This window comes from Microcebus murinus, unplaced genomic scaffold (assembly GCF_040939455.1).
Source record: "Microcebus murinus isolate Inina unplaced genomic scaffold, M.murinus_Inina_mat1.0 scaf005_hap2_Mmur4.0, whole genome shotgun sequence".
In the NCBI taxonomy this organism is placed as follows: domain Eukaryota; kingdom Metazoa; phylum Chordata; class Mammalia; order Primates; family Cheirogaleidae; genus Microcebus; species Microcebus murinus.
This window is the reverse complement of record NW_027438951.1, coordinates 487,242-509,463: the sequence shown is the minus strand read 5'-3', so window position 1 is coordinate 509,463 and position 22,222 is coordinate 487,242. Positions and strand designations below refer to the sequence as shown.

Genomic DNA, 22,222 nt, shown 5'->3' with positions numbered 1-22,222 from the left:
AAGGGCACAATTTTGTGTGTAAAAAATGGGCTAGACATTCCAATATCTCAGTGATGGACAAGGCTTAAAGAGTACAAGGTACTTGGAGTAATGAGATAAAAGCCTTAGTTGGTATATCTTCAATTAAGAGGCATTTTTTTTAAAGGCTAGATAATTAAAGTGTTTGGTGACCTTTGTCAGTGATGCAGACAATACTCATCTCTGTACGTTTTTGGATTGATTTTGAATCATATTTTGTCTCCATGCACACATATCTCTGAAACATCCATACTCTGCTTGTTATACATATAAGTAGTCTTGGAATCAGCAAACTTCTTCTGTAAAGGGCCAGATAGTCGATATTTCCAGCTTAATGGGCTGTATGGCCTCTGTCACAATTATTTGACTCCACTGTGTAGTGTGAAAATAGCTGTAGATGATACATAAACAAATATGTCTGGCTGTGTTGCAATAAAACCTTATTTAAAAACAGGTTTGGCCTATGGAGCTGTATTTTGCTAACCCTTAATCTAGAGTACAAATCAGGATAAATTAAATTGGCTAGCTCTGGAGGGACAGGAGAAGTCTTTCCTTTTTAAAAGGGTGTATTTTGCTGTTACTTTATTACTTTTAGGAATATTTCAAATGTCCTAAAGAAGTAAGTGCACTGAACTTGGAAGAAATAAACAAGGATCAGAGTGTCAAGAAGGTAGCTAGTACCTTCTGTAGCCTGGAGGGATAAGGTTCTGTCACTAGCATTCTCTAGATTCACAAGGAAAGGAGTTCTCTTATACTGAGTGGCTCTTCATGCTAGGCACTGGGGACTTGGAGGTAAATCAAAACATTCTTTGTCCTTGAGGCAGTTGCACTCTAGTAGCAGTGACAGAAAAAAGTCATATAATCAAGTAGAATAGGTGGTAGATGAAGTACTTAGCTTGAACATGGCAGAATGAACACATACCTTTATCTATACTTCATTCTGAAATATTTCTGAATCATGGTAACAAAGTATAAGAGGTTAAACCCACAAGAATGAAGAGAATAGGAGAGGAACGCCAGTAGACAAGAAATTTCAGCAAAGTTTTAGAAGTTGGAAAACACATAGTTGAGTGGTAAATGACTTAGCAGAGTAGAAAAATACTGAACAGATGACAACCCAGCATCACCAGGTACATGATAACAGTCTCTGTATGGTGGCAAGTAGTCAGTCAAAGCTGGTACCTTCCCATAGTGGGAAGGTAGCAAAGGTGGGCAGCTACAGGAGCCCAGATGGTATTCCCTTCCTTCTGCCCCTATTCCTCAATCTCCATGTTATGACAGTTACACCTTTTTATTTAACTAAAATGTTACTCAAACGTTTATAAAAGTAATACGTGATTGTTGAAAACTTTTTAAGTAATATCAGAAGTGTATATAGTAAGTATAAGGTTAATGTTTGACTAGAACCAACTGTTGACTCACAGAGAGGGAGCTTGTTATAAACTAACCAAATTATTTTAAATTGGTACATTCCAGAAATATTTATGTTCCTGTTCGAGGCCCATCACTGTCACAGTCCCTGGGTATATAGGGGCCAGTTCCTCCACTCATAGAGTCCATGGTCTGATTTGGGAAACGGGATGAAGATGATAATAAGTTCAGTGTTTTAGCAAAAAGGTGACTTCATTGAGAACAGTTTTAGTGGAGTGGTGGAGTTGAAAGCTCTACTATAGTAAGTTGAGGAAAGAGTAGGAAGTAAGAAAGTAAAAATAATAAAAAAATTATTTCAGGAATTTATATGATGTTTTTTTTTCTTTCCCCCTGAGGGCAAATGGCGGAAGTGTCTCATTTGGGGAAATGTGGAGGTCCAAGAGAATTAGGGGACGTGGAAATGAGGCAGGGAGACATAGGCATAATGGGGATGAGGGGATACTTGAGGGTTAGGAGACAGTGGTCCAAAGAGGCTGGGAAATGTTGGTGTGAGTGGCTTAAGTGGTTTGGAGATGTAGTCACTAGACTTGAATTCAGGAAACGATCAGGTCAGGATGCTGGATGTGTTGTTCATGTGAACACTCCTTAAGGTGTGGAGGTTATATTTGGGAGAAAGAGGAAGTCTGAGCCACTTCCCAAAGTTCTCTCTGAAACGGGGATGGTGGTGGGAAGTGGCCAGGAGATTGATAGAGCACAAAGAAGCCATAAAAGGTGCCCAAGTATATGCTCTGAACTTCAGGTGAGTGGGAATTTTTGCTGGAAGGTAGAGGGGAGGCGGGAGGCTTTGGGAGTTTAAGAAAATAAGGACCTCACTGGTTAAACATCCTTGGATGTAGTGAAGTGTGAGAATGAGAATTCATAGCCATCTACTTGAGAGGAAGTTTCAGAGGGAAATGGATGGGTAGATGAATGAGCAGGTGGACAGGCAGATGGATGGAGAGATTTGGGGGAGAGACTTCACAGAATAAGCAGCCTTCATTGGAGGGTAGATGTCAAAGAGAATGGAAGGAGCAAAATTGGAAACAATGAGAATTTCCCCTGTAACCAGTCTATGTAGTGCAGCTTCACTCTTTCCTCATAATTGTCTCCATGAACTCTGTCTGTTTTTGTACCTGTATAAACTCTCAGGTGAATCCCTTAGCTCTTTAAGTAGCATTACTAAAGACATAATTTGAGGAGTTGCCCTTGACTTCTCATTCCCCATATCGCCATGACATCCAGTCACAAAGTCCTATCTCAAAACCATCTCTTGAATTTGATCACTCTGCACTAGCACCTCTGCCACCACCCTGATTCAAAGAACCATTATCTCTCAACTCCTGCCCTGCTTCCCATCAGGCTCCCTATAGTCTTACTCTCCCCATAGCAGCCAGTGGTCATATTCACATGTAAGTCAATTCATGGATTCCATCATCCTTTGGTAAAGTGCAAACTACCTAACAGGTGAGGGGATTAACATCTTTGGCAAAATAACTCATTGTTCTATCTTCTATTCCCAGGTGGTTTCATTTGTGAAGAAGAATGTTCTAGTGACTGGGGGATTTTTTGGAGGCTTTCTGCTTGGCATGGCGTCCTAAGGAGGATGACTTCACTTCCATTGTTCCTGTTTTTTTACAGCCAGCAGCTTCTGCACTCCATCATAGGACACCGAGTCTCTCATCTTCTCCCATGCCTTCCTCTCTGCTGTGGCAATTCTGAATGGCTTCTGTAGGCATCTGTTGGTACAAGTTATTACAGCCCTACCACTTGATGGTGGCGGAAGAGACAATAGACGTTAGCTCTCCTTCCAGTACACTCCCCACTTGGCCAATCTGTAGGTTAGCAAGAATGTTCCTTTTCCTCCTACATAAGATACTTATCAGAACATGTTGCAAGATGGTTCACCATAGAGGATGAGTGGATCCTCAAAGGTTGTCCCAAATTATTGATTTGGAAAAGAAATAAGCACATAGCTTATTATGTGCTGCATGGAAAGGAACTGAATACATTTGCCTTTAAGCATGAAAGATTTTGGTATCTTGGTGTCTACTTTTTTTTAGTTGGTTTTAGATTGCAGAAAGAGAGCTATTTATACCTGCTATAATTACACTGATAAAAGTGGCATCATAAGTACTATAAATGAAAAACCTGAATATGGAAAGGTATGTGCTGTGCTGAAGGTACTATATTTGGTGGGAAGGTCTTTATGGAAACCAGCTGCTAGAAATACATTGTTGGATGGTCAGACTTAGTGAATCATTTAGGGGCATGAAGATATTGTCCAGGAATGTTTTCTGCCATGAGGGATAATGCATCTCGCTGTTTCCAAAGGGTTTATTTATGGCAAAACAAGTGATTTAGGTGGGAAGGAGAAGAGCTCTTGAATTTTTATTTCAGATAAAAGGTTTTAAGCTTTGAATGTGAAGTAGTCTTCACGTCTTGTCAAAATATTTAGGGTAGCCATAGATCTTCTGTGCCAATTCTATTTTTTATCTAGTTAAGTATAAAATATAACATTTATTTTATTTATTTATTTTTTTGAGACAGAGTTTCACTCTGTTGCCCGGGCTAGAGTGCCGTGGTGTCAGCCTAGCTCACAGCAACCTCAAACTCCTGGGCTCAAGCAATCCTTCTGCCTCAGCCTCCCGAGTAGCTGGGACTACAGGCATGTGCCACCATGCCTGGCTAATTTTTTCTATATATGTTTTTAGTTGGCCAATTAATTTCTTTCTATTTTTAGTAGAGACAGGGTCTTGCTTTGGTTCAGGCTTTTTTCAAACTCCTGACCTTGAGCCATCTGCCCGCCTCGGCCTCCCAGAGTGCTAGGATTATAGGCATGAGCCACCGCGCCAGGCCTATAACATTTAATTTTAAAGAAGTAGCTATCCAAACATTCAGAATTGAGAAAGATAATGATAGTACATGTGAAATAATTTCCATCAAGTGTAATTTGCTGTCTCATTATGACCACAGCTCTTCCAAAATTATTTTTTGAAATAAAAGTTTATACACATACACATTTAGAATCTTAGCACATTTTGTTGTAATGGTATGTTGCTATGTCTGCAACTCCAAATAGAATATCAGCTTCCAGAGAGCAAGGCTTCTGTTGTCTTCAATATTATACGCACAGGTCCCAGCACTTAACAGGTGCTATTTGTTGAATATATGAAAAATGACCTTATAGAAAGAAAACTCACTGTTAAAGGTTATTTTTACTAGTAATTAATTCTTAAACTTGCAGACGATTCTTTGTGAAATAATGTGTGTGTTTGTAAGGCCATATGTTTAAAATGTTTTTAACCTATCCTGAAAATGATGTATTGAATTTTAAAATTGAAACTACCAGTGGCTTTGTGGAACTTTATAGAAATCACCTGTTTGCATTTTTTTCTTATTACATTTAAGGCAAGATAAGTTACTTTGCTTTGCAATATGTGTGAATCATCTCAATCATAATGGTATGAACCTGTTTGCTGCATATTTTTATAAGAACTTAAATTTTTCCCATTGTTCATTATGAAAACTTTGAAACATATATAAAAGTAAAGAATACAGTACAATGACCCTCCCATGTATTCATCACCCACCTATAACAATCATTAAATTAATAGCTATACATGTTTTATCAATTGTGAAACAGACCAAAATATAATTTTATCTCAGTATGTATCTCTGAAAGGTAACAATTGTTTTTAAAAATCATAAGTATAATACCTCATCACATCAAAAATTAACAATAATTCTTTAATATTATCCAATATCTGGTAAATGTTCAAAATTTCCTTGTCTCAAGTGTTTTACATTTAGTTTGTTTGAGTCAAAATCCATACAAGGTCCACATTGCATTTGGATGAATCTGTCTCTTAAGATCTACAGGTCCTCCTGTTTTTTTGTTTGTTTGCAATATATGGATGACACTCAATCATCTGTTTGCTAGTTCCCCACAGTTTGCTTCTCCTGATGCCCGGGTCCCTGGGTCATGCCATGTAATGGTGGTCATGGCTGCATATTTAACTCTACTTGTGTGACTTACCAACAGCAATGGAATAGTGACAGCAAAAGCTAACCAAAGTGCCCCTTTGGGTTGCTTGTTGGAGAGAGTGGCCACCCAGTGCCTCTCCAGTGGGGTGGGGTTGTCTTTTGGTCCATATGGTTTTTTTGTAAATATTGGTGAGGATGGCAAAGATTAGCAGGTTACTCTACACTTCTTTGAGCAGGTTGTAGTAGGTAATAGTCTGGCCTCAGATTCTATCCTGATTGTCCAAAATGAGATCTGTAGGTCCCTCCTGAAGTTTATTCCCAGCTAGTTGCTTCTGGGGCCATGAAGAACATGGTTGAGGTCAATATTGCAGGTTGGCCTCATCCTGCTACTATAGAAATGGCCTTGAGTTCTGCCCACAGAGCACGACCACCATGCCCACTTGGAGTTGTGCAGAGCTGGTGTGGAGGCTGAACAGTTGGACTGATGCACACATCAGGTGTCAGTTTGTCTGAACCATCAGTGAAATAGGCTCAAGCACTTAGGGTAATCTCTGAATCGAGGCCCCATTGTGCCAGTAGCATTGCTTTGGGTGGCGAAGTGTGGGGGAGAAAGTCCCCCCCCCCCGAAAAAGCTGCCACCGCTTCATGCAAAACTGAGATGATACTAGGACCACGCATCTATACCCTTGAATGCACTATTTTCATTTGACTAGCAAGGCCTGTTTAGCTAACCACGTATTTTCTCCAGTACCAGAGTCAGATAACATTCTGGAGATTTCCTTTTTAGTAGTGGTGGGGCCGAAGTTTTTTCATCAGTAATTAGCATTTTCACGGAAAAACGTGGCTTTGAACTTGTTCGTGGTTTTGGCGCCCCCTGCTGGCGGGAACCTAGTAACAGGGCCAAGGCCGCCCCCTCCCCTCCTCTTCCTTCTCCTGGACCCTGCAGTGCCTGGACAGCTTGCGGGCTCTGACAACCGTTCTGTCCCCTTCCAGGTCACACTACAGCTTCGCCGTGTGTCCTCACCAGTTTGAGCTACCCTTTGGCCCAGTGTTCCTCCGGCGATGGGACTGGGTAGATGGGGACTTGGAGCATGCTACAGCAAAGCTATGGCATTTGAGTGTCTCCTTTCTGAAGTTCTTCCTGGAGAGGGAAAGGGATCCAGGCGCACTTTCCTTTCCAGCGGCTGCCCATTTGGGATCAATGGATGGAGGCCAGTGTTTTCAGTCTTCCCAACACTGTGTCCTCATTGCTGACACCCGAGCTTGGGGGACCCCGAGTGGCCTGAACAAGACTCTCCTCTCAAATAGCTGCTTGTTTGTTCCAACCTCTCACCACTCAGCTTCCAGACATTCATTAACAGAATGGGAGGGGTCTTGACTCCCCAACTTGGCCCACCACTTGGGTGGGAGCCCTTGCTACTGAATCTGGGTAGTCACTATTTCGTGGGTGCTGGCAGAACACCAGACAGGATTCAAGTTGGAAGACCGGATTCTACAAGGAATCAACTATTAGAAAATTCCAGCCAACATGCTCTTGGGGTGTGTGCTTGTGGCTTTGAAAAGCAGAGTTACTGTGTAGTTAACTATTGTAACAATGTTCTCTCCATGATCCTTTCGTTTGACGTTTGCCAGAAAGAGGGATATGGTTGGGACTCTTATTTGAAGCCTTTACTTTTGTACAGTTTTGGAAAATACAATAAACCTCTGCTTGAAAAAAATGATATAGGGATGGATTTGAAGTTTCTGAGTATCATTAATGTTTTCATGATGTTTCTTCTCTGAGGGAAATTTGATTATAGCCAGTTTTGGACCCTGTAGGAAAATTTGCTGCTGTCTCTGCTCCCTCCACCAAATCATCAACTTCATTTCTCTGTCATGAAGTCCAGTATGATTTCTGGGAAATCAGGTCCAGAACTAAAATACATTTTCTGCCCAGTTCTCTAAGAGATCACACTAATGTTTAAGTAATTGAGCAGAAAAATCTATTTTAGTTCTGGACCTGATCTCCCAGAAATCGTATGGTGTGGCTTACATCTTTGATGCTTTTATTTCTAAGGAATCATTGATTTTAAGAACATTATTTTTCTGAGGAAAACTGACAATGTTGCACTTTTTCACATTTTTATAAAGCTGTGAAATCAGCTTATTGCCTTGCCAAAATTGTCTATCTTTTTGAATTTCAAAATGGTAAGAAATGACATGATTACTGAGAGCAGTAGTCCTCATCCTTGCTTGTACATGGGAATTACCTGTGGAATTTAAAAAACTATGGATGCCTGGCTCCCCTAGAAATTCTGATTTCACTGGTCTGGGGTGCTATTGGGGCAGGCCTGAGGTTTTAAAACATCTCAGACATTTCTAACAACCACCCAAGACTGAAAACCACTGAAGTACAGAGTTGGAAGCTGGTGCTGATAAAGAGTTCTTCTGTTAACAAGTGATTACTTAACAAGCTTTTAAACTTTTTAAATTAAGTACCATAAACCTCAGATGCCTTCTGAATACTGAACACAAGTAATATTACAGTCTATTAAATGTTTTAGGAATCATAGAGTGGATACAAGGAAGGGAGTTGTACTATGGCAAAATGGAAGAACAAGGTTGTGGGGTAATGGAATATTCATATGGCACTAAAGTATCACCCCATAAATGACTTACCCATTACAAAGGTAAAAACTACCTTTCCAGCTAAAAGGCCAGTCACTAACCAAATAATTAAACTTAGCATCACTAATAGCCAACTTAGGGGTTTTATTTGGTCTCTAAAATGAGGAATGTGATCATAGTTCTTACCTTACTAGAGTTCTTTCCTGAAGACTCAGATTCACTGGTAATCTCAGTCTCAAACACATAAAGTGCACTTGGTAAATGTTAAGCTTTCTCTGATGGCTGTTTTTCTGTATATCATAATGATAACTAAGAATAAGACTTATTAAACAAGGTGTTTAGTATAAAGAAGAAAAAAAAGAATAAGACTTAAATCAACATCTTTCACTGAGGCAGAACTGTTTGGAAGGAACAATTGGAACTTTCAAAAATAAAGTAGTATACCTCAGGAAAAAAAACAGTTAAAACAGTCTGAAACTTCAGTAGTTAACTTAGTAAAAATAATTTGTAATAAAACCAAAAAGCTATCTATTTGATCATGTAGTGACTCAATGTAAATCCTAGCACTACTATCAATTGATAATTTTAAATGCATCTTGGATTTGTAGATGTAAACACTACATGTAAAATGTTTTATTAAATTGTTCTATTATTAACACAAAAGTTCATTAAAATTATTTCATGGGAATTTAGTACTGTTACTCTAGTTTGTGGATGAAACATCTCTAAGGCAGCATTTCAAGTCCCTCTGGAGAACATTCACCTGAAGAAATGCTGTCTGCAAAACAGGTTTAATTTGGCAAGGACTGCATACAGTATTCGTCAGAAGAATCATAATTCTTATTACCATAATTCGTACTACCATATCTGAAGTCTGACAGGAAAGAAACCTGTTTACTTGTGTCTAACTTAGCATTCCCTAAACTTATCTGACCACAGGAACTTTTCTTTTCTCCCCTGTTACAGCAATTCCTGGAAGCACTTTGGGGAATGCTGCTTTAAAGAAAACTGTTGGTTTCAAATAATAATGGTATTTGAACATCAGGACCTATCAGAATTTGTTCCTGCTCTTACATAGTTGGGGCAACAGTGGTTCTAGCACTCATTTGAGGAAAGTAAATGGCCTGTTGGATAGTGCCGCCTCCTCCATAAAGTGACAACTATCAAGTTTCCTTCAGTAGCTTTGTATTAATATCCAGATCCACCGTAGCAGGTTGTGATTATAAGGATATAAAGAATAGATAAATCACCTAAAAATTTTTTCTTCAGTTCCTTCATGATAAATTAGGGCTTATTAGACATTACAAGAATCATTTCTATGCCTTTCCTACCACTGATTGAACAAATATTAAGCACCTCTGGCTCGGAACTGTGGTCGGGATGCAAAAGCAGAAAGAAATGCTCTTACTGGCATCTGGAAAGACACTGCTCTGCATTATTGGAAGTACAGTAGATATAGAGTTAGGTTAAAGGAAACTTTTAATTTAGCATGCAATCTATTAAAGGTGTCAAAATTGTGATGCTGGAGGGGTGAGTCCTTTCACCTAACATACCTCATGACTTAAGTTTTATGAATGGCACTAGTGGTCTGAATGCTAAAGAGAACTCCTTAATATGTATATCTAATAGTCTTAAAATACATTTAGTATAAAACCAAAATTTTTCGCTTAAGTTTATTTTAGCAGCTTAGTTTTATTACATTCTACATATTTGTCTTTTAATATATTTATATTTCAGCCTGTTCTGCATAGATGGTATATTCATTAAGTTTTATAGTTGACTTTTTCATTTGTTATTTGCTGCTACCTGGCCTGGAGAAAGTTAGGAAGATAAATAAAATTATCTTGGTGGAAACATGGAGCAGCATTTAACTTCTCAGCAGAACTTTACTTTGATGCAGACTCCAGTGTCAGGTTTTCTTCCTCTTCTTTTTCAAATCCTGAACAGATGAGTGATCTTCCCTTGGGATACTGAGCACAACACTTACGCAGTTCTTGCATGACAGCCTGACACTTCGATTCCATGTAGTTGTTGGCTGAAAAACAGACAGGCAGACCCTAGTCATGATCTCACAGGACTAAGGGAGGTTTAGGTCAGCACTTCCCACCCTTTTCACTTTCAGTAACCTATGGAACTGGAAGAAAGAGGACATACCCAAGTACACTGAATTCTACCTGATTTAGAGAATTGCAAACAGGGTCATTAGGAAGAAAATCATGATTTAAAGTAGTCAAAACCTACTTTAATATATACTTTCTTTTAAGGTTAATAGCTTATGCGTGCCTTTTACTAGGTCAGTAGTTTTTAACATTATTATTGATCAATAATCCCTTTTGGTAATTTGATGAATTAGAGAAATGTCCGTACCCCACACATTACTTTGCATACTGTTTAAGCTGGTTGCTGGACCTCCCATACCAAGTCTGTGCATCAGGAGTTGGCAAACTGCAGCCTGAGGGTCAAATTTGACCCCTTTATGGGAGCTAAGAATGGTTTTTAGATTTTTAAAAGCTTTAAACATGCATGCATGCACCCATACATACATACACACACACACACAAAGACCTTTGGCCCCCAAAGCCCAAAATATTACCTGTTTAGCTCTTTTCATAAAACATTTGCAGATCCCTACTATATGTAAACCCTAAGGAAGACTTGACCTAGAGGTTCTAGGTCAGCTGCAGTTGACCTGAGTCCTCCCAGTACTAAAATGGGGTCCATGGTAGTTAGCCTAGAAAGACACTATAGCAAGGTGGCTATGAATCCAGATTTAGAGCTAGACCAATTGGGGGTTCAAATCCCCACCATACCTTTACTAGTTTTGTGACCCTGCACAAGTTTTATAACTTCTGTGTCTATTTTCCCACCTATAAAATGGGGTTCATAGTAGCATCTACTTCATGGATGAAAGGATTAGGTATGTGTAAATTCCTTACAACAGTGCTTGTCATCTAGTAAGCACTTAATGCTAATTCTCTTTTCCTCTCACACTGTACCAAGGGGGTGTAAACAGCTCTTTTTAACTTGATTCTTGTTCTCCCTTAGCCATGGATTGCTATTCAAAATAGGGTAAGAATTTATTTGGGAGAAAAAATTAAACGCAAAAAAATTTTTACTTTTTCTTAAAGTTGGAGGAAGGGAAGAAAAGTATGACTAAAATGGAATTATCATACATCAACATTTTAGATTAATCTAAAAGATTTTCTAAAACATTGCTTACATCAAAAAGTGAAAAGTGCAAGAATAAAAGTTAAAAGGCCAAGGAAATATACACAGTCTTTCTTTGGTGGTGGAGTTTTGGGGGAACTTTGAACATTTTTCGTTTGTACCTTTCTATATTTTCATGACCATCTCCATCTATTACTTTAATAAAGGGAAAAATTATCAAAAATCCAATTTTCAAATTCAGATAGCCTTGTAGCTTTTTCTATTTGCTCTTCTGGCAATAATCATTAACTTATTAAAAAATAAAATTTTTTAACATTTGGTCAAACTTAGCACTGGACAAATGGACAAATCCCATTAAATATGCTTCAGTTGAAATTCACTTTAGCTGCTGACTTTGGGTAGCCTGAATTCTAATTGTATTTTCAAACCCTCTTCTGCCAGACTGCTTTTAAAAACAGAGTTGTCAGCCGCATTGAAGTATAACCAACCTATTTAAAACTAGCCTTTTTGAAAAAGAACTTTGCTCAGCTCAGTAATTTTTAGCCCTGGTTGTGCATTAAAATCACCTGGTTAGCTTTCTAGACTGATTCCTGGTCAGACCCTGGCCCTAGGAAGTCTGATTTAATTGTTCTAGGCAAGTTGTTAAAGCTCTCTAGGTGATTTTAATGTATAACCAGGATTGAAAACCCCTAACTTTGATCACATCACTTTATTTTCTGCATCTTTAATAATACAATGAGGGAAATCTTCAGGATAATTACAGAAATGTTACATTCTGAGAAAAGAGTTAATACAGCTTGTTGATAAAAGAATAATTGATCTCTTATAGTTAGTTCACAGTGGAAAAATATTTAAAAAGCACTTTACACACTACCTTGTAAACATTTCTGTATTTCACAGGCTTGTTTCTGGCACGGATCCTTCTGTGGCATATCCAGAAAACTAAAACAAGAAAAATTATTTTTATTTTGCTTTTTTCCCATAAAGACTTAAAAACACTTCTACATGGAATTTTCTTCTGAGGCAAGTAGTATGCCCATACAATTGCTGGAAAATTACTCTAAAAAATACTCTTCCCATTTATAGGATGAATCAACCGTATTTTTACAATATCCATTTCATTAGGTTTGGATGATATGAATAGCTTTACATGGAAAAAACTTTTAATTCAGTCAACTCGTCTTGAATATTATAAACCAATGTTAGACTAGAGGAGCCTACACCGCAGCCCGGCTCTATCATTCACAGAAGAAACCCTTGGTAAATGATTAAACTCCTTGAGCCTTTTTCCTTATTACTCATGTATGAAATGGGAATCATACCTGCCTCAAAGGATTGACAAAAGGATTAAATGTGATAAAGTATATAAAGTGCACACAATGGTGCCTGGGAGGCCATAAGGACTCAATACATGGTAGCTATTATTCAAAACTTTTTAAAAAAGTAAAACCTTACTTTTAATGTATATAAACTATTATGACTACTTTAACTCAGGAAATTATATACAAGTAGTACATTCTTTCCTAGGAATCAGCAATATTTGATGCTATTACTTTCTGAAAAAGGTTCCAGTTAAGCACTAAATTTTTTAGTTCTTATAGAAGCCAGATTATTTAAAATATCTGTAACCAGAGAATGAATTTAGGTGCCCACAATTTTGATCAACTTCTAATAATTTGAAGACAGTTTCAGAAAGAAAAAAGGCCCAGGAGCCTCTGTAGCTAATTTCATCAATACAAATCTTTTTTTCAGAGCCTCCTAAGTTCTCAGTAGATCCAAATTAGGTCAGTACTGGGATGGGAAACACTGTAGCAAAACCTAGGATATTTACAGGATGGGAGAGGGAAAGGCAGGTTAATTGCTGCAGGGCAAATAAGCGACAAATAGATGTTGATGCTGCTAGGAGCTACTCTCTTCTCTCTAAATCAGTACCAAGTCCTCGGTGATCAAGGCATCTGTTCTGTAGCAGGTGCTGACTTTTGTGGGATTCATCAGATCCCAGTTCCAGTCGATGATGTCCATTAAAGGTTCTATGGCAATTTCCAAAGGAGTCAATTTCAAGTTATGTATCCTGACTAAGTGCTTTTGTTGACTCACTTTCTGCCTGCTTTCTCCCTTTCTCTGCAGTTTCACTTGTAGTATTCTTCATGACCCTTCCTAAACTTCTGTGTTCTTGAGCAGTTTTTCAACCCACTCCCTCCCCCCAGGCCCAAGGGTGGGTGCACTGCAGTAGAGGATGAAGTGATTGCCATAAACTGAACAGAACAAAGAAGCATATCTTCCTAGAATCCCAGCACCTGGAAAAAAAAAATCATTAAAATCACCACAAATGAATACAGTGAAAACGAAGCAGGAACAGATGGGGGAGAAACAGAAATACATACCAGGTTAATCATCAGGCAAAAGCTTAAGCAACAGCTCCTGTACTCCCCTGACCTGTCAGAAAAAGAAAAATTTATAGAGTACTCTGTTATAAGAGTCCCAATACAATGGAAAATGATTAAGCAACATGTGTACCATTAAATGATGCTGTATCTGCCACAAGCGAGAGTTGTTATCCATGTAGCGCTCCTCCGGGTAGAGTTGCCACATGAGAGGTAGCTGGGAGGTAAGAAGGTGACTTGGCCTAGCTGCGTCACCTAGGGGAACCTGAATTTGCTGGACTCGTGCCCTTAGGAAACTTGTCTCCTAATGGAATGATCAAAAGTAAAATCAAAGATTTCAGAATATTGAGACTGGATAGAAACAAGTTGCTTGAAAGCAAAATCAAATAAGCAAAGTGTAAAGTTACCTCTTCCACGACGGCCACCCATGTGCGCTGGTATTCGTCGCGGTAGACACCCTCTTGGTGAACCCAGAGGTGATCGGGTGGAGCCCCCACATCCTCTCCTGCCATTCTGGGCTTTGGGTTCCAATTCTAGCCCTGCTTTTCTCCACCTAAGCCTGCAGCACCCGTGCACAGGACACAGGTGTGACTTTTTGGGTTTGAATGAACTCATCAGTGAGCAAGGTGACCTGGTACTAGCAGCCACCAACCAGAACCAAAGACATCTGAAGCTTTCTGCAAGACAACTGAAGTGATACTCAGAGCCTCGGGTTGCTAACTTTTGACTGCAAAGCACTCAAGAACTTGGCTAGGTGAGAAGTTCTATGAAAATATAGAGCTAACACTATAGGAAGCTGGACAGTGGTCTCACGTTCTTTGTATGCACAAAGCAGTGTCTGACAAAATGTAGGCAGCAATACAATATGTACAAGAGTGTGCCTAAGGACACACTCATTTTGGCAGGAAGGCAGTATAACAGATACATGCATGCCATATTTCCCAGGTAAATGCCACTCCCAAGCCGTTTTCATTTTAAAAGGTAAAATTCTGAAGGACAAATCATATGCATGGCTTTCTAAGTTGAAATTAAAAGTTTGTTTTAAGGGCAAAGACCTATTTGTCAGTTTACTATGAAAGGTAGTAGCAGCTAGGCATTTCCAGAAGGGGATTTTCATGTTAGGAAAAGTATTTAAGGTAGCTTCATGGAATTTCTGAGCTGCAAGAAACTTTGGGAATCATGGTGATGTGAAAGCAAATGACAGTTATCTATCTAGGTCCTTGTTTCATTTTAATAATGCTGCAGGATGTTACAGGAGCCCATTTTTCCATAGAGGTATACGATTAAATTTTGATTTCCCAAGACAGAAGACCAGAAAACCCCTTGTGCCCATTGAGGGGTGTAAAGGAAATGTACCTCCTGGAGCGTCTGGGTGGTAAAGCAAACTCTCCCCACAATGATCCTCTGCCCAGCCCCAGATTTCATTTAAGGACCTCACAATAACTTGACATGCATTTTGCATAAATGAATCTTGTGGACCTTACAGCATCACAACACACTTGTACCATATTTCCACCTTTGGCAGAGTACAGATATGGCATTGGAGGATCTGCCCCACAAAACAAAGACCTCCTATTCCTATTAGGTGGCCATTAGGTGGGAAAGGAAATGCAGCATGAGAGGTTTTTAGAGCCCTCATAGTGAGACTGTCAAGAATAAACCAGATGCTTCACACATTGTACCTTGAGTGGATCTGACATTGAGCCTGCTATAAGCTCCCATCCTAGTTTTCATATATGGAACCCTTTCTCCTTAATCAAATCCCAGTTTCTGTCAATGGCAATACCACCACTCCTGGTCCTGCAGACTCAAAACTTATGAGTTATCTTGTATTTTTTCCTCTTCTTCTGCTATATCCTATCTGTCATCAATTCCAGCAGGTACCACCAGTACCAATGTATTTTAAGACAAACTTTCCCGAAATACTAGGCTCATTTTCTAGCTCCATATGCTTGCTCTTGATTTCCACTTGCCTTAAATGCCTCCTCAGGCCTCTATGCTTATCTCAGTACTATTATAGCAGAGTCCAGGTGCCTACCTCTTCTATGAAAATTTTAGAAAATTCTTGCCTTTTATGACTGTAGCATTTATGTTTAAACTACAGTGCATATTTGGCCTCTAATTATAAATCTCCTTGCATATTTTATCTGCGTATTTCACAAGTTCTGTCTCCCACAAGGTATAGTATTGTATGCTGCTTAATAGCAGGAATGATACAGTCCTGGGCACTATGAGTCTCAAATACTAGTCAAATAATGCTTCTGTGAACAGGTGCATATGCATGGTTGATAGGGAGGTGAAACAAAGGAAGTCCACAGTGGTGGTTGTGATTTACCACGTATACATGTGTAGAGATTGATTCTCTAGGCCTAAGTCTCCAGCTATGTATTAAATTTTTCAAAACCTTTTTTTTTTCACTTAGCAGATACAATTGTTCTGCCTCTTTCCTCACACCCAAGAGCTTTGGAAAAGAGAGATACAAACAAAAACCTAGTAAACACTAACATCAAGATAAAAGATATTAAAGCCTGGATTTCAAGCCCAAAAGACATAAGTGTGGCCAATAATTTTTTTTAAATGGAAACCAAATGTTAAGGCTTTCAGGACCATCTCAACTTTACAGATAGGTCTTATCATCAACCATCATGTTGAAGTATAAATTTGTTTTGAATGAAAAACAAAATTTTATTGGTTACACTGACATTAAAAGGAAATAATTCCAGCAGAATAGAGAGCAAACAGATTGGAGATGGTGGTCTGAGTTACTATGAGTCACTACAAAATATTCTCGGAAGCATCAGCAGGATGAGCCTGGGAATGACCCTCAGCACATTATCCTGGACTTATGTCCAGGATACTTGTGTACAGGATACTTCTCTAGGCCTTCTCTATGAAGACCTAGAGAAAGGCAACTGCAAGTTATCAAGGGACAGAGAATCCACCCTATGAACACAAACCAACAACATTCTCAGCAGAGAAAAGTATAGGCTGAGTGAGAGAAATTCAGATCAAAGCTTATAAAATCACAGGTTGTATGAATGGAAAAATTTGATTCTTAGAACTCTTGCTCCCTACATTTTCCTTGGTCAAATAAGTTTGGGAATCTTGGAGAGTCATAAAGCACATTAGCATAGTAAAAGCTCTGGCAAGTTATGCAGGAAAGAAACTTTATGTTGTTTAACATTTCCCAATTTGATTTGACTAGAAAACATTTTTTGACATATGACATTTGTTCACAAAATTCAGGACTCCTTAAACTAAGATGAAAATGTTAAAAACCCCAAGATAAACTTAAGTACAAGGTGCAATACAATACATGGAATATAAACCTGTGCAACTCAATTTAAGGAATACTACCAGCTGCAAATACAAATGGTTTTAAAAAATGTTGAGATAACTTTATAACTTTATTGTGCACTAAAAGAGATTATCCCCATGGGGATGACCTTGATGCCATGCCCAGAGACCACAGTGGCCTAGATAGACAACTTTTTAGTAAGACATTTTGTAAATTAGGTTCTAAGTGGATGACACATAACACAGAAGGGCTTCCTTAAGTAGTAAATTAAGTAAAACCATTTTTTCTTTACAGAATAAATTCTTTTGTTTTTTAAAAACATGGTTTGTTTTAATTTGCAGGTGTTTGAACAGTTTTTAAACAATGATCAGTTGAATACATTTATTTTATTTGAAGTCTATTAATAAACTCATTCAGTCTCAATGGGTGATATTACCAAGAATACAGGCTGTGGAATCAACCTGGCCTGTGTATGAATCCTGATTCTGCCGTTTAGTAGCTTTGTGACTTTGGACAAGTTAACCTCTCTCCACCTCAATTTCTGGAGGTGTAAAATGAGAATTAAAGAACATATTAATCATAATAGCTTTTACATAGCACTTCCTATATGTTTTACATCTGTTTACATATATTGACTCATTTAATCTTTGCAATCTTCATAGGGTGCTATTTGGTGGGCAGTATTATTATCCTCACTTTAAGGAGAGGAAAGTAAGCCACAGAGAAGTTAGGTAACGTGTCCAAGTTCACACAGCTAGGAAGTTGCAGAGTGTTATTCCAACAGGGGCAGTTTATATACATCAGGTATATAAATGCTTAGTAGAATTATTTAGCACATAATAAACTTGAAATAAATGCTAATAGTTTTTTCTACTCCAAATAAATGTTTGGACCTGTAGAAGGCAGCCATGAGCATTAGAAAAGTTAGTGAATGTCATTCTGCAATATGAGATTGACTAACGCCAATATCAAGCAAAAGGCACTTTTTAAACTCAAACTATCCAATTACCAAAAATAATAATAAGACCAGCTGTTCCTGCCCTAATAGGGCAGGGCATACTAGCCACAAACAGTACCTGAAAATAGTATATGATATAAAATTGTAACGAGAAAATTTAGATGGGTCCAATGTAATCGCACACTTAAAAATTTTCCAACCTTCATCATCATCAAAATTAATCATGGAAAGATGTGCCTTGTGATTCTTAAGCATTATGTAAAAATGGAGGTTGCTGGCATATATATTACAGATAGTTCCACTGGATGGGGACCCTATTTGTGGGGAGACTTGGGTTGGAACTGACTTGGGAGAAAAGAGCAAAGCATCAACACCTCTTTAAGTAGCCCTTTGAGAATGTTCCCTTTCCAGTACTGCCACACCTGCCTGGCTTCAAAACTACACAGAGAATAGAAAAATGAATCAAAGAAACAAACACCGAGGCAGCACAGCGCGTGCGCGCGCACACACAGACACACACATATATACACACACATACACATATATATATAATTTTTTTGGCTTAGAATCGCTTCTAAAATCCACGTGTAATTCCTAAACTTATGAATTGGAAGATTTGTACTTTTACCTTTGGCACGTTTGACATACCTCAAAACACAATTACTTTTACGTATAATTAATCCATGTCTGATATTATCAAGAAAAAGAGATCTGCGGAAACTGGTATTCTGGATATCTAATGTGATATGTACGAAATTGAATAAAAACTGATGTCCCTCAATTCCCCTTCACTGTATCAAACAAATAGCTACCTAAAAGCCTTTGTAGAAAGTAGCAGCAGCCAAGCTTAAGAGTGATACTTTTTTCAGATACAGTATAGCACTGTTTCTGCAAAAGGTTACTCACATGAATATAATGTTTCTTGGGCTAATTAATCCACCTCGAGAACAGCTAGGCTAAAACTTCCAGGTCCCCCACCCCCGGCCTCTCAAGCCGGGATCCCGACGTGAGCCCAGGGCGAACCGAGGGGCATCCCCAAGCCGAGGTCACTGGAACTGAAGTTATGAGGCGCGGGCCGGCAACCGGAAGTGGTCCTGGGAGAGTTGTACAAGATTCAGGGGCTGTGATTTGGAAATAAAACAAAATAAAACCTTAACTGTTTTAGGACCAACTTTCAAAAGAGTGTCCCTCTGACTCAAGAGACCGGCGTTGGCGGTGAAGTCGCCTCAAACGGCTGTCCCCTAAGCGTCTAGGCCGCGCACGGCACGGCACTCCTCAGCGGGCGGGCAAAATGGGCGCCGGAGCTTGGGAGGTGCTTACCCAGGCGCCCGGGCGCGACTCACAGACCACGTACGCCTGCAGCCTGAGAGCGCCGCCTCCCAGCAGCCCCTGCCGCCGGGCCTGACACGCCAAAGGCGCCCGTCCACCGCCCTTCCCCCCTGACGGCCACGCCCGCGCGAACCGGCGCGGGCGTTTCTCAGGTGCTGCCGTGCGGGCCCCACCCCCGCGCGCTGACCTCCCCCGCCCCGCCCCGCCCCACCCCGCCCCGTCCCGCCCCGCCCCGCCCAGCTCCCACGGTCCCGCCCCGCCCAGCTCCCACGGTCCCGCCCCCGCGGAACCCGCGCGGAAGGCCAGGCCTGGGCGGGGCACTGAGCGCTGGGGAGGCTGCGCCGGAGCACCCGGTTGGTCAGACCAGAGTGGGCTGGAGGCGGACTGGAGCAGGGTCGGACCAAGATGGCGGTGCAGGTGGTGCAGGCGGTGCAGGCGGTTCATCTCGAGTCCGACGCTTTCCTAGTTTGTCTCAACCACGCTCTGAGCACAGAGAAGGAGGAGGTGATGGGGCTGTGTATAGGGGAGGTGAGTAGGTCAGTCAGTCTGGCTGGAACCTTGCTGAGCAGTCCCAGCGTGTCGCCAGGATGAGTGCCAGCAGCGCCCAGGGCTGTGGAGGCCACAGGCATCCCTGACTTAGATCCTTGGACATCGTTAGATGGCTCTGTTGCGGGGACCCCCATTTCTTCCGGCCGCTGAACACTTGTTTAGTCTCCCGCAAGCCCCCAGTGATCAGCAGATGCCCCAGGGAGCCGTGCTTTTTCTTCTGTAGCCTGCGGCTTTTCTTTTGATTTGGGGTTATCACCCAGTTGACCCAAACTGGAAGCCAGGCCAGGAAGACTTTGGAGTATAATGAGGACATCAGCATATTGGAAAGCAGCTGACTGCAGTTAGAGCCCCTTGCCTCGCCTCCAGTCTTCCCTCTAGGGAAGCAGAGGTATCAACAAAGCATTTGAAGCATATCAAAAAACCTAAGAAAGGAGGGGATTTCAAGGACGCAAAAGTTTCCGCTGCGTTAAGTGTTGCAGAGGGGCGAAAGAGGATGAGGAAATAAGAGTTTACCTGTTTACAGTCTAAAGTAATTCCCCATTCTTTCATGCTGGTATGCACGAACACATGACCTAATTTTAGTATCTGCATTCATGTACATCAAACAAATATAATGTGATCAATAATGTTTTCTGCTCTTTCCCACTCTAGTTGAATGATGATGCAAGGTAAGACTGTATTCGTTTACTCATATCTAATGATCATTGTTAACTCAGAATTATATATGTGAAAAATATAGTTGAGGGAACCAAGATCATGCATGAACCTGTGAAAGCTGTTATAAGTAGAATTTTGTCGACTAAAAGGCAGCACATTAAAAAGACTATCAATGGATTTTCCATTTCCTTGTTTGATATATTTCATATTCCTTCTCCCCTGAAATGTCAGTGAGATACTGGCAATTTTTTGTGACGGCAAAAGTACACATTCAGAGCCATTTACCCCTGTTGATCCATCCTTCATCTGAATTGTCAGTGACTTTCTGCCACCACTCCCTACTCCCACGACTGCCCTATCTCAGAGTTAACCACTAGCTTGAATGCTTGAGGTGCTGAAACTTTTGGGTAATTTAAACTTCAAAGCATACCATAGTTTACTTCTCAAACCCACCTTCTTAATATCCAGGATTCCAAGAATTTAACTTTTTGCTCATGATAACTTTATGCACTCAGCCACTTGTGCACATGTCCCAGATTGCTTCTAACAGATATATGAGTGCAGCTTTATCCCTGGTTCACTTTTCTTCCTCTTTTGTCTCTGCTATGGTTTCGTTACAAAACCTGTTAATCCTCTTATTTTGCAGTAATTCCTTTTTATATTCCAAACCCCAGTTCCCTTTTTTTCTAATTTATACCTAATAGGACTGACTCCAAATTTGCATATGCTGGAAGTGAAATGCGCACAGTTGCTGAAAAGGTATGTATGCTGGAATTTTGCAGGATGGAACCTTGCTATTGGGGAAAGATTTTTGTACTCTGATGATCTCAGTTGTAGTAGTTTTATTCTAGTTTGTGTAAAATACAATAAAAATGAATGACTTCCTTCCCTCCCACCAAGCTATCAGGCAACAACTTCATATACAAATGCTATATGCAAACTTCTCCACCTTAACCCCTTTGCCTCCTTTCTTTCCATATCAAGGAAAGAAGTCGTCTTCCTATTCTACTGTCTCTTCTGGGTCTTTTTCCTGTCACCTCGTTCTTTTCTTTTAGAGTACAAATATGCTTAAATTACTCTCATTTTCAGAAAGGAAAGAAAAACTGCTTCTCAAACCTGTATCTTCCTGCAGTCACTACTCTTACATCCTTCCTTGAATAGCCAGACTTCTAAAAAGAATGGGCTACAATTGTTACATCTTCACCTTCCCCAGTCAAATCCACTAAGGTCTGGTTTTCAATTCTACCTCTCTAGCCATCTCATTGCTACATCCAGTGGGTAATTTCTTGGTGCTTATGTTAAACTTTCTCCTTGAATCTCTGGACTCTTACGGGTTGTTGTTTGTTTTGCTGTGTTTCCTTTCCCCCTGCTCCCCTTTATGGGCATTTCCCCCTCTGTCTATGCATTAAATGTTGCTCATTCTTCATTCACCCTGGGCATCAGCTACTAAAATACATTCCAAATCTTAGTGATATAATTTTATTTTTCAAGGATTCATGCTGTCATCTTGAATTTTATGTCAATTTGTACTGTTAAAATTGATATTAACTTTGTGAGTTTAGCGAACTTATCTTGTTAGTTAGTGTTGCCATGGTATATCTTTTTTTATCCTTTTATTTTTTAGACTTACTGTGTACTATTTAAAACATGTCTCTTATTAGCATATAGTTTTTTTTAAAAAAATACAGTCTGATAATATTTTTAATGGAAGTATTTAGTCCAGTATCATTTAATGTAATGATTGGCGGGGCATGGTGGCTCACACCTATAATCCTAGCACTCTGGGAGGCTGAGGCGGGCGGATGGCTCAAGGTCAGGAGTTTGAAACCAGCCTGAGCAAGAGTGAGACCCCGTCTCTAC

The 22,222-nt window shown here is 39.9% G+C and overlaps 4 protein-coding genes across 7 annotated transcripts in view; 2 read left to right on the top strand and 2 right to left on the bottom strand.

Annotated features, from left to right (window-relative positions):
• FUNDC2 (FUN14 domain containing 2) overlaps window positions 1-7,141 on the top strand; it is a 41,741-nt gene extending 34,600 nt beyond the window's left edge. The window contains exons 5-6 of one of the 2 annotated variants that reach the window (XR_012916384.1): window positions 2,949-3,266; window positions 6,406-7,141. Coding sequence is in view for 1 of the 2 variants with exons in the window: in XM_012752569.2 (XP_012608023.1) it covers window positions 2,949-3,026 (78 nt within the window). In the remaining variant the exon portion in view is untranslated. Of the gene's footprint in view, window positions 1-2,948; window positions 3,456-6,405 lie in introns of those variants that run through there. The other variant, XM_012752569.2, reaches the window with a different exon arrangement.
• A 249-nt stretch (window positions 7,142-7,390) lies between these two features.
• Window positions 7,391-18,802, bottom strand: CMC4 (C-X9-C motif containing 4). Of its 2 annotated transcripts, XM_012752594.2 has the most exons (3): window positions 18,734-18,802; window positions 12,062-12,129; window positions 7,391-10,054 (listed from the first exon to the last, which is right to left on the bottom strand). In XM_012752594.2, the coding sequence occupies exons 2-3, from the start codon at window positions 12,117-12,119 to the stop codon at window positions 9,906-9,908; spliced, it is 207 nt and encodes a 68-aa protein (XP_012608048.1). In that variant the 5' UTR covers window positions 12,120-12,129; window positions 18,734-18,802; the 3' UTR covers window positions 7,391-9,905. The 2 variants fall into 2 exon arrangements, with proteins under 2 accessions (XP_012608048.1, XP_075855886.1); XM_075999771.1 differs by lacking the exon at window positions 18,734-18,802 and having other exon boundaries at window positions 12,062-13,113.
• Window positions 13,361-18,863, bottom strand: MTCP1 (mature T cell proliferation 1). Its single transcript, XM_012752578.3, has 5 exons — window positions 18,734-18,863; window positions 13,979-14,130; window positions 13,705-13,875; window positions 13,572-13,623; window positions 13,361-13,484 (listed from the first exon to the last, which is right to left on the bottom strand). Exons 2-4 carry the CDS (start codon window positions 14,081-14,083, stop codon window positions 13,576-13,578), a joined length of 324 nt encoding a protein of 107 aa, XP_012608032.1. The 5' UTR covers window positions 14,084-14,130; window positions 18,734-18,863; the 3' UTR covers window positions 13,361-13,484; window positions 13,572-13,575.
• Window positions 18,864-19,399: 536 nt separating this feature from the next.
• The window catches only part of BRCC3 (BRCA1/BRCA2-containing complex subunit 3), a 118,237-nt gene continuing 115,414 nt past the window's right edge, over window positions 19,400-22,222 (top strand). For both annotated transcript variants that reach the window (XM_075999773.1, XM_075999772.1), the window contains exons 1-3: window positions 19,400-19,684; window positions 20,357-20,373; window positions 21,067-21,121. In XM_075999773.1, coding sequence (XP_075855888.1) covers window positions 19,562-19,684; window positions 20,357-20,373; window positions 21,067-21,121 — 195 coding nt within the window. In that variant the 5' untranslated portion in view covers window positions 19,400-19,561. The remainder of the gene's footprint in view (window positions 19,685-20,356; window positions 20,374-21,066; window positions 21,122-22,222) is intronic.

What these genes read in the sequence shown, in the direction of transcription:
- CMC4 (XM_075999771.1), bottom strand. Translation starts at nt 12,170, where the DNA reads ATGGGAAAAAAGCAAAATAAAAATAATTTTTCTTGTTTTAGTTTTCTG. An exon ending in AATACAGAAATGTTTACAAG is followed by an intron (nt 10,055 to 12,061) that starts GTAGTGTGTAAA and finishes TCTGTTTTTCAG; the next exon opens with CCAACAACTACATGGAATCG.
- MTCP1 (XM_012752578.3), bottom strand. Translation starts at nt 14,083, where the DNA reads ATGGCAGGAGAGGATGTGGGGGCTCCACCCGATCACCTCTGGGTTCAC. An exon ending in GGGTGGCCGTCGTGGAAGAG is followed by an intron (nt 13,876 to 13,978) that starts GTAACTTTACAC and finishes TCATTCCATTAG; the next exon opens with GAGACAAGTTTCCTAAGGGC. An exon ending in AGATACAGCATCATTTAATG is followed by an intron (nt 13,624 to 13,704) that starts GTACACATGTTG and finishes TTTTTCTGACAG; the next exon opens with GTCAGGGGAGTACAGGAGCT.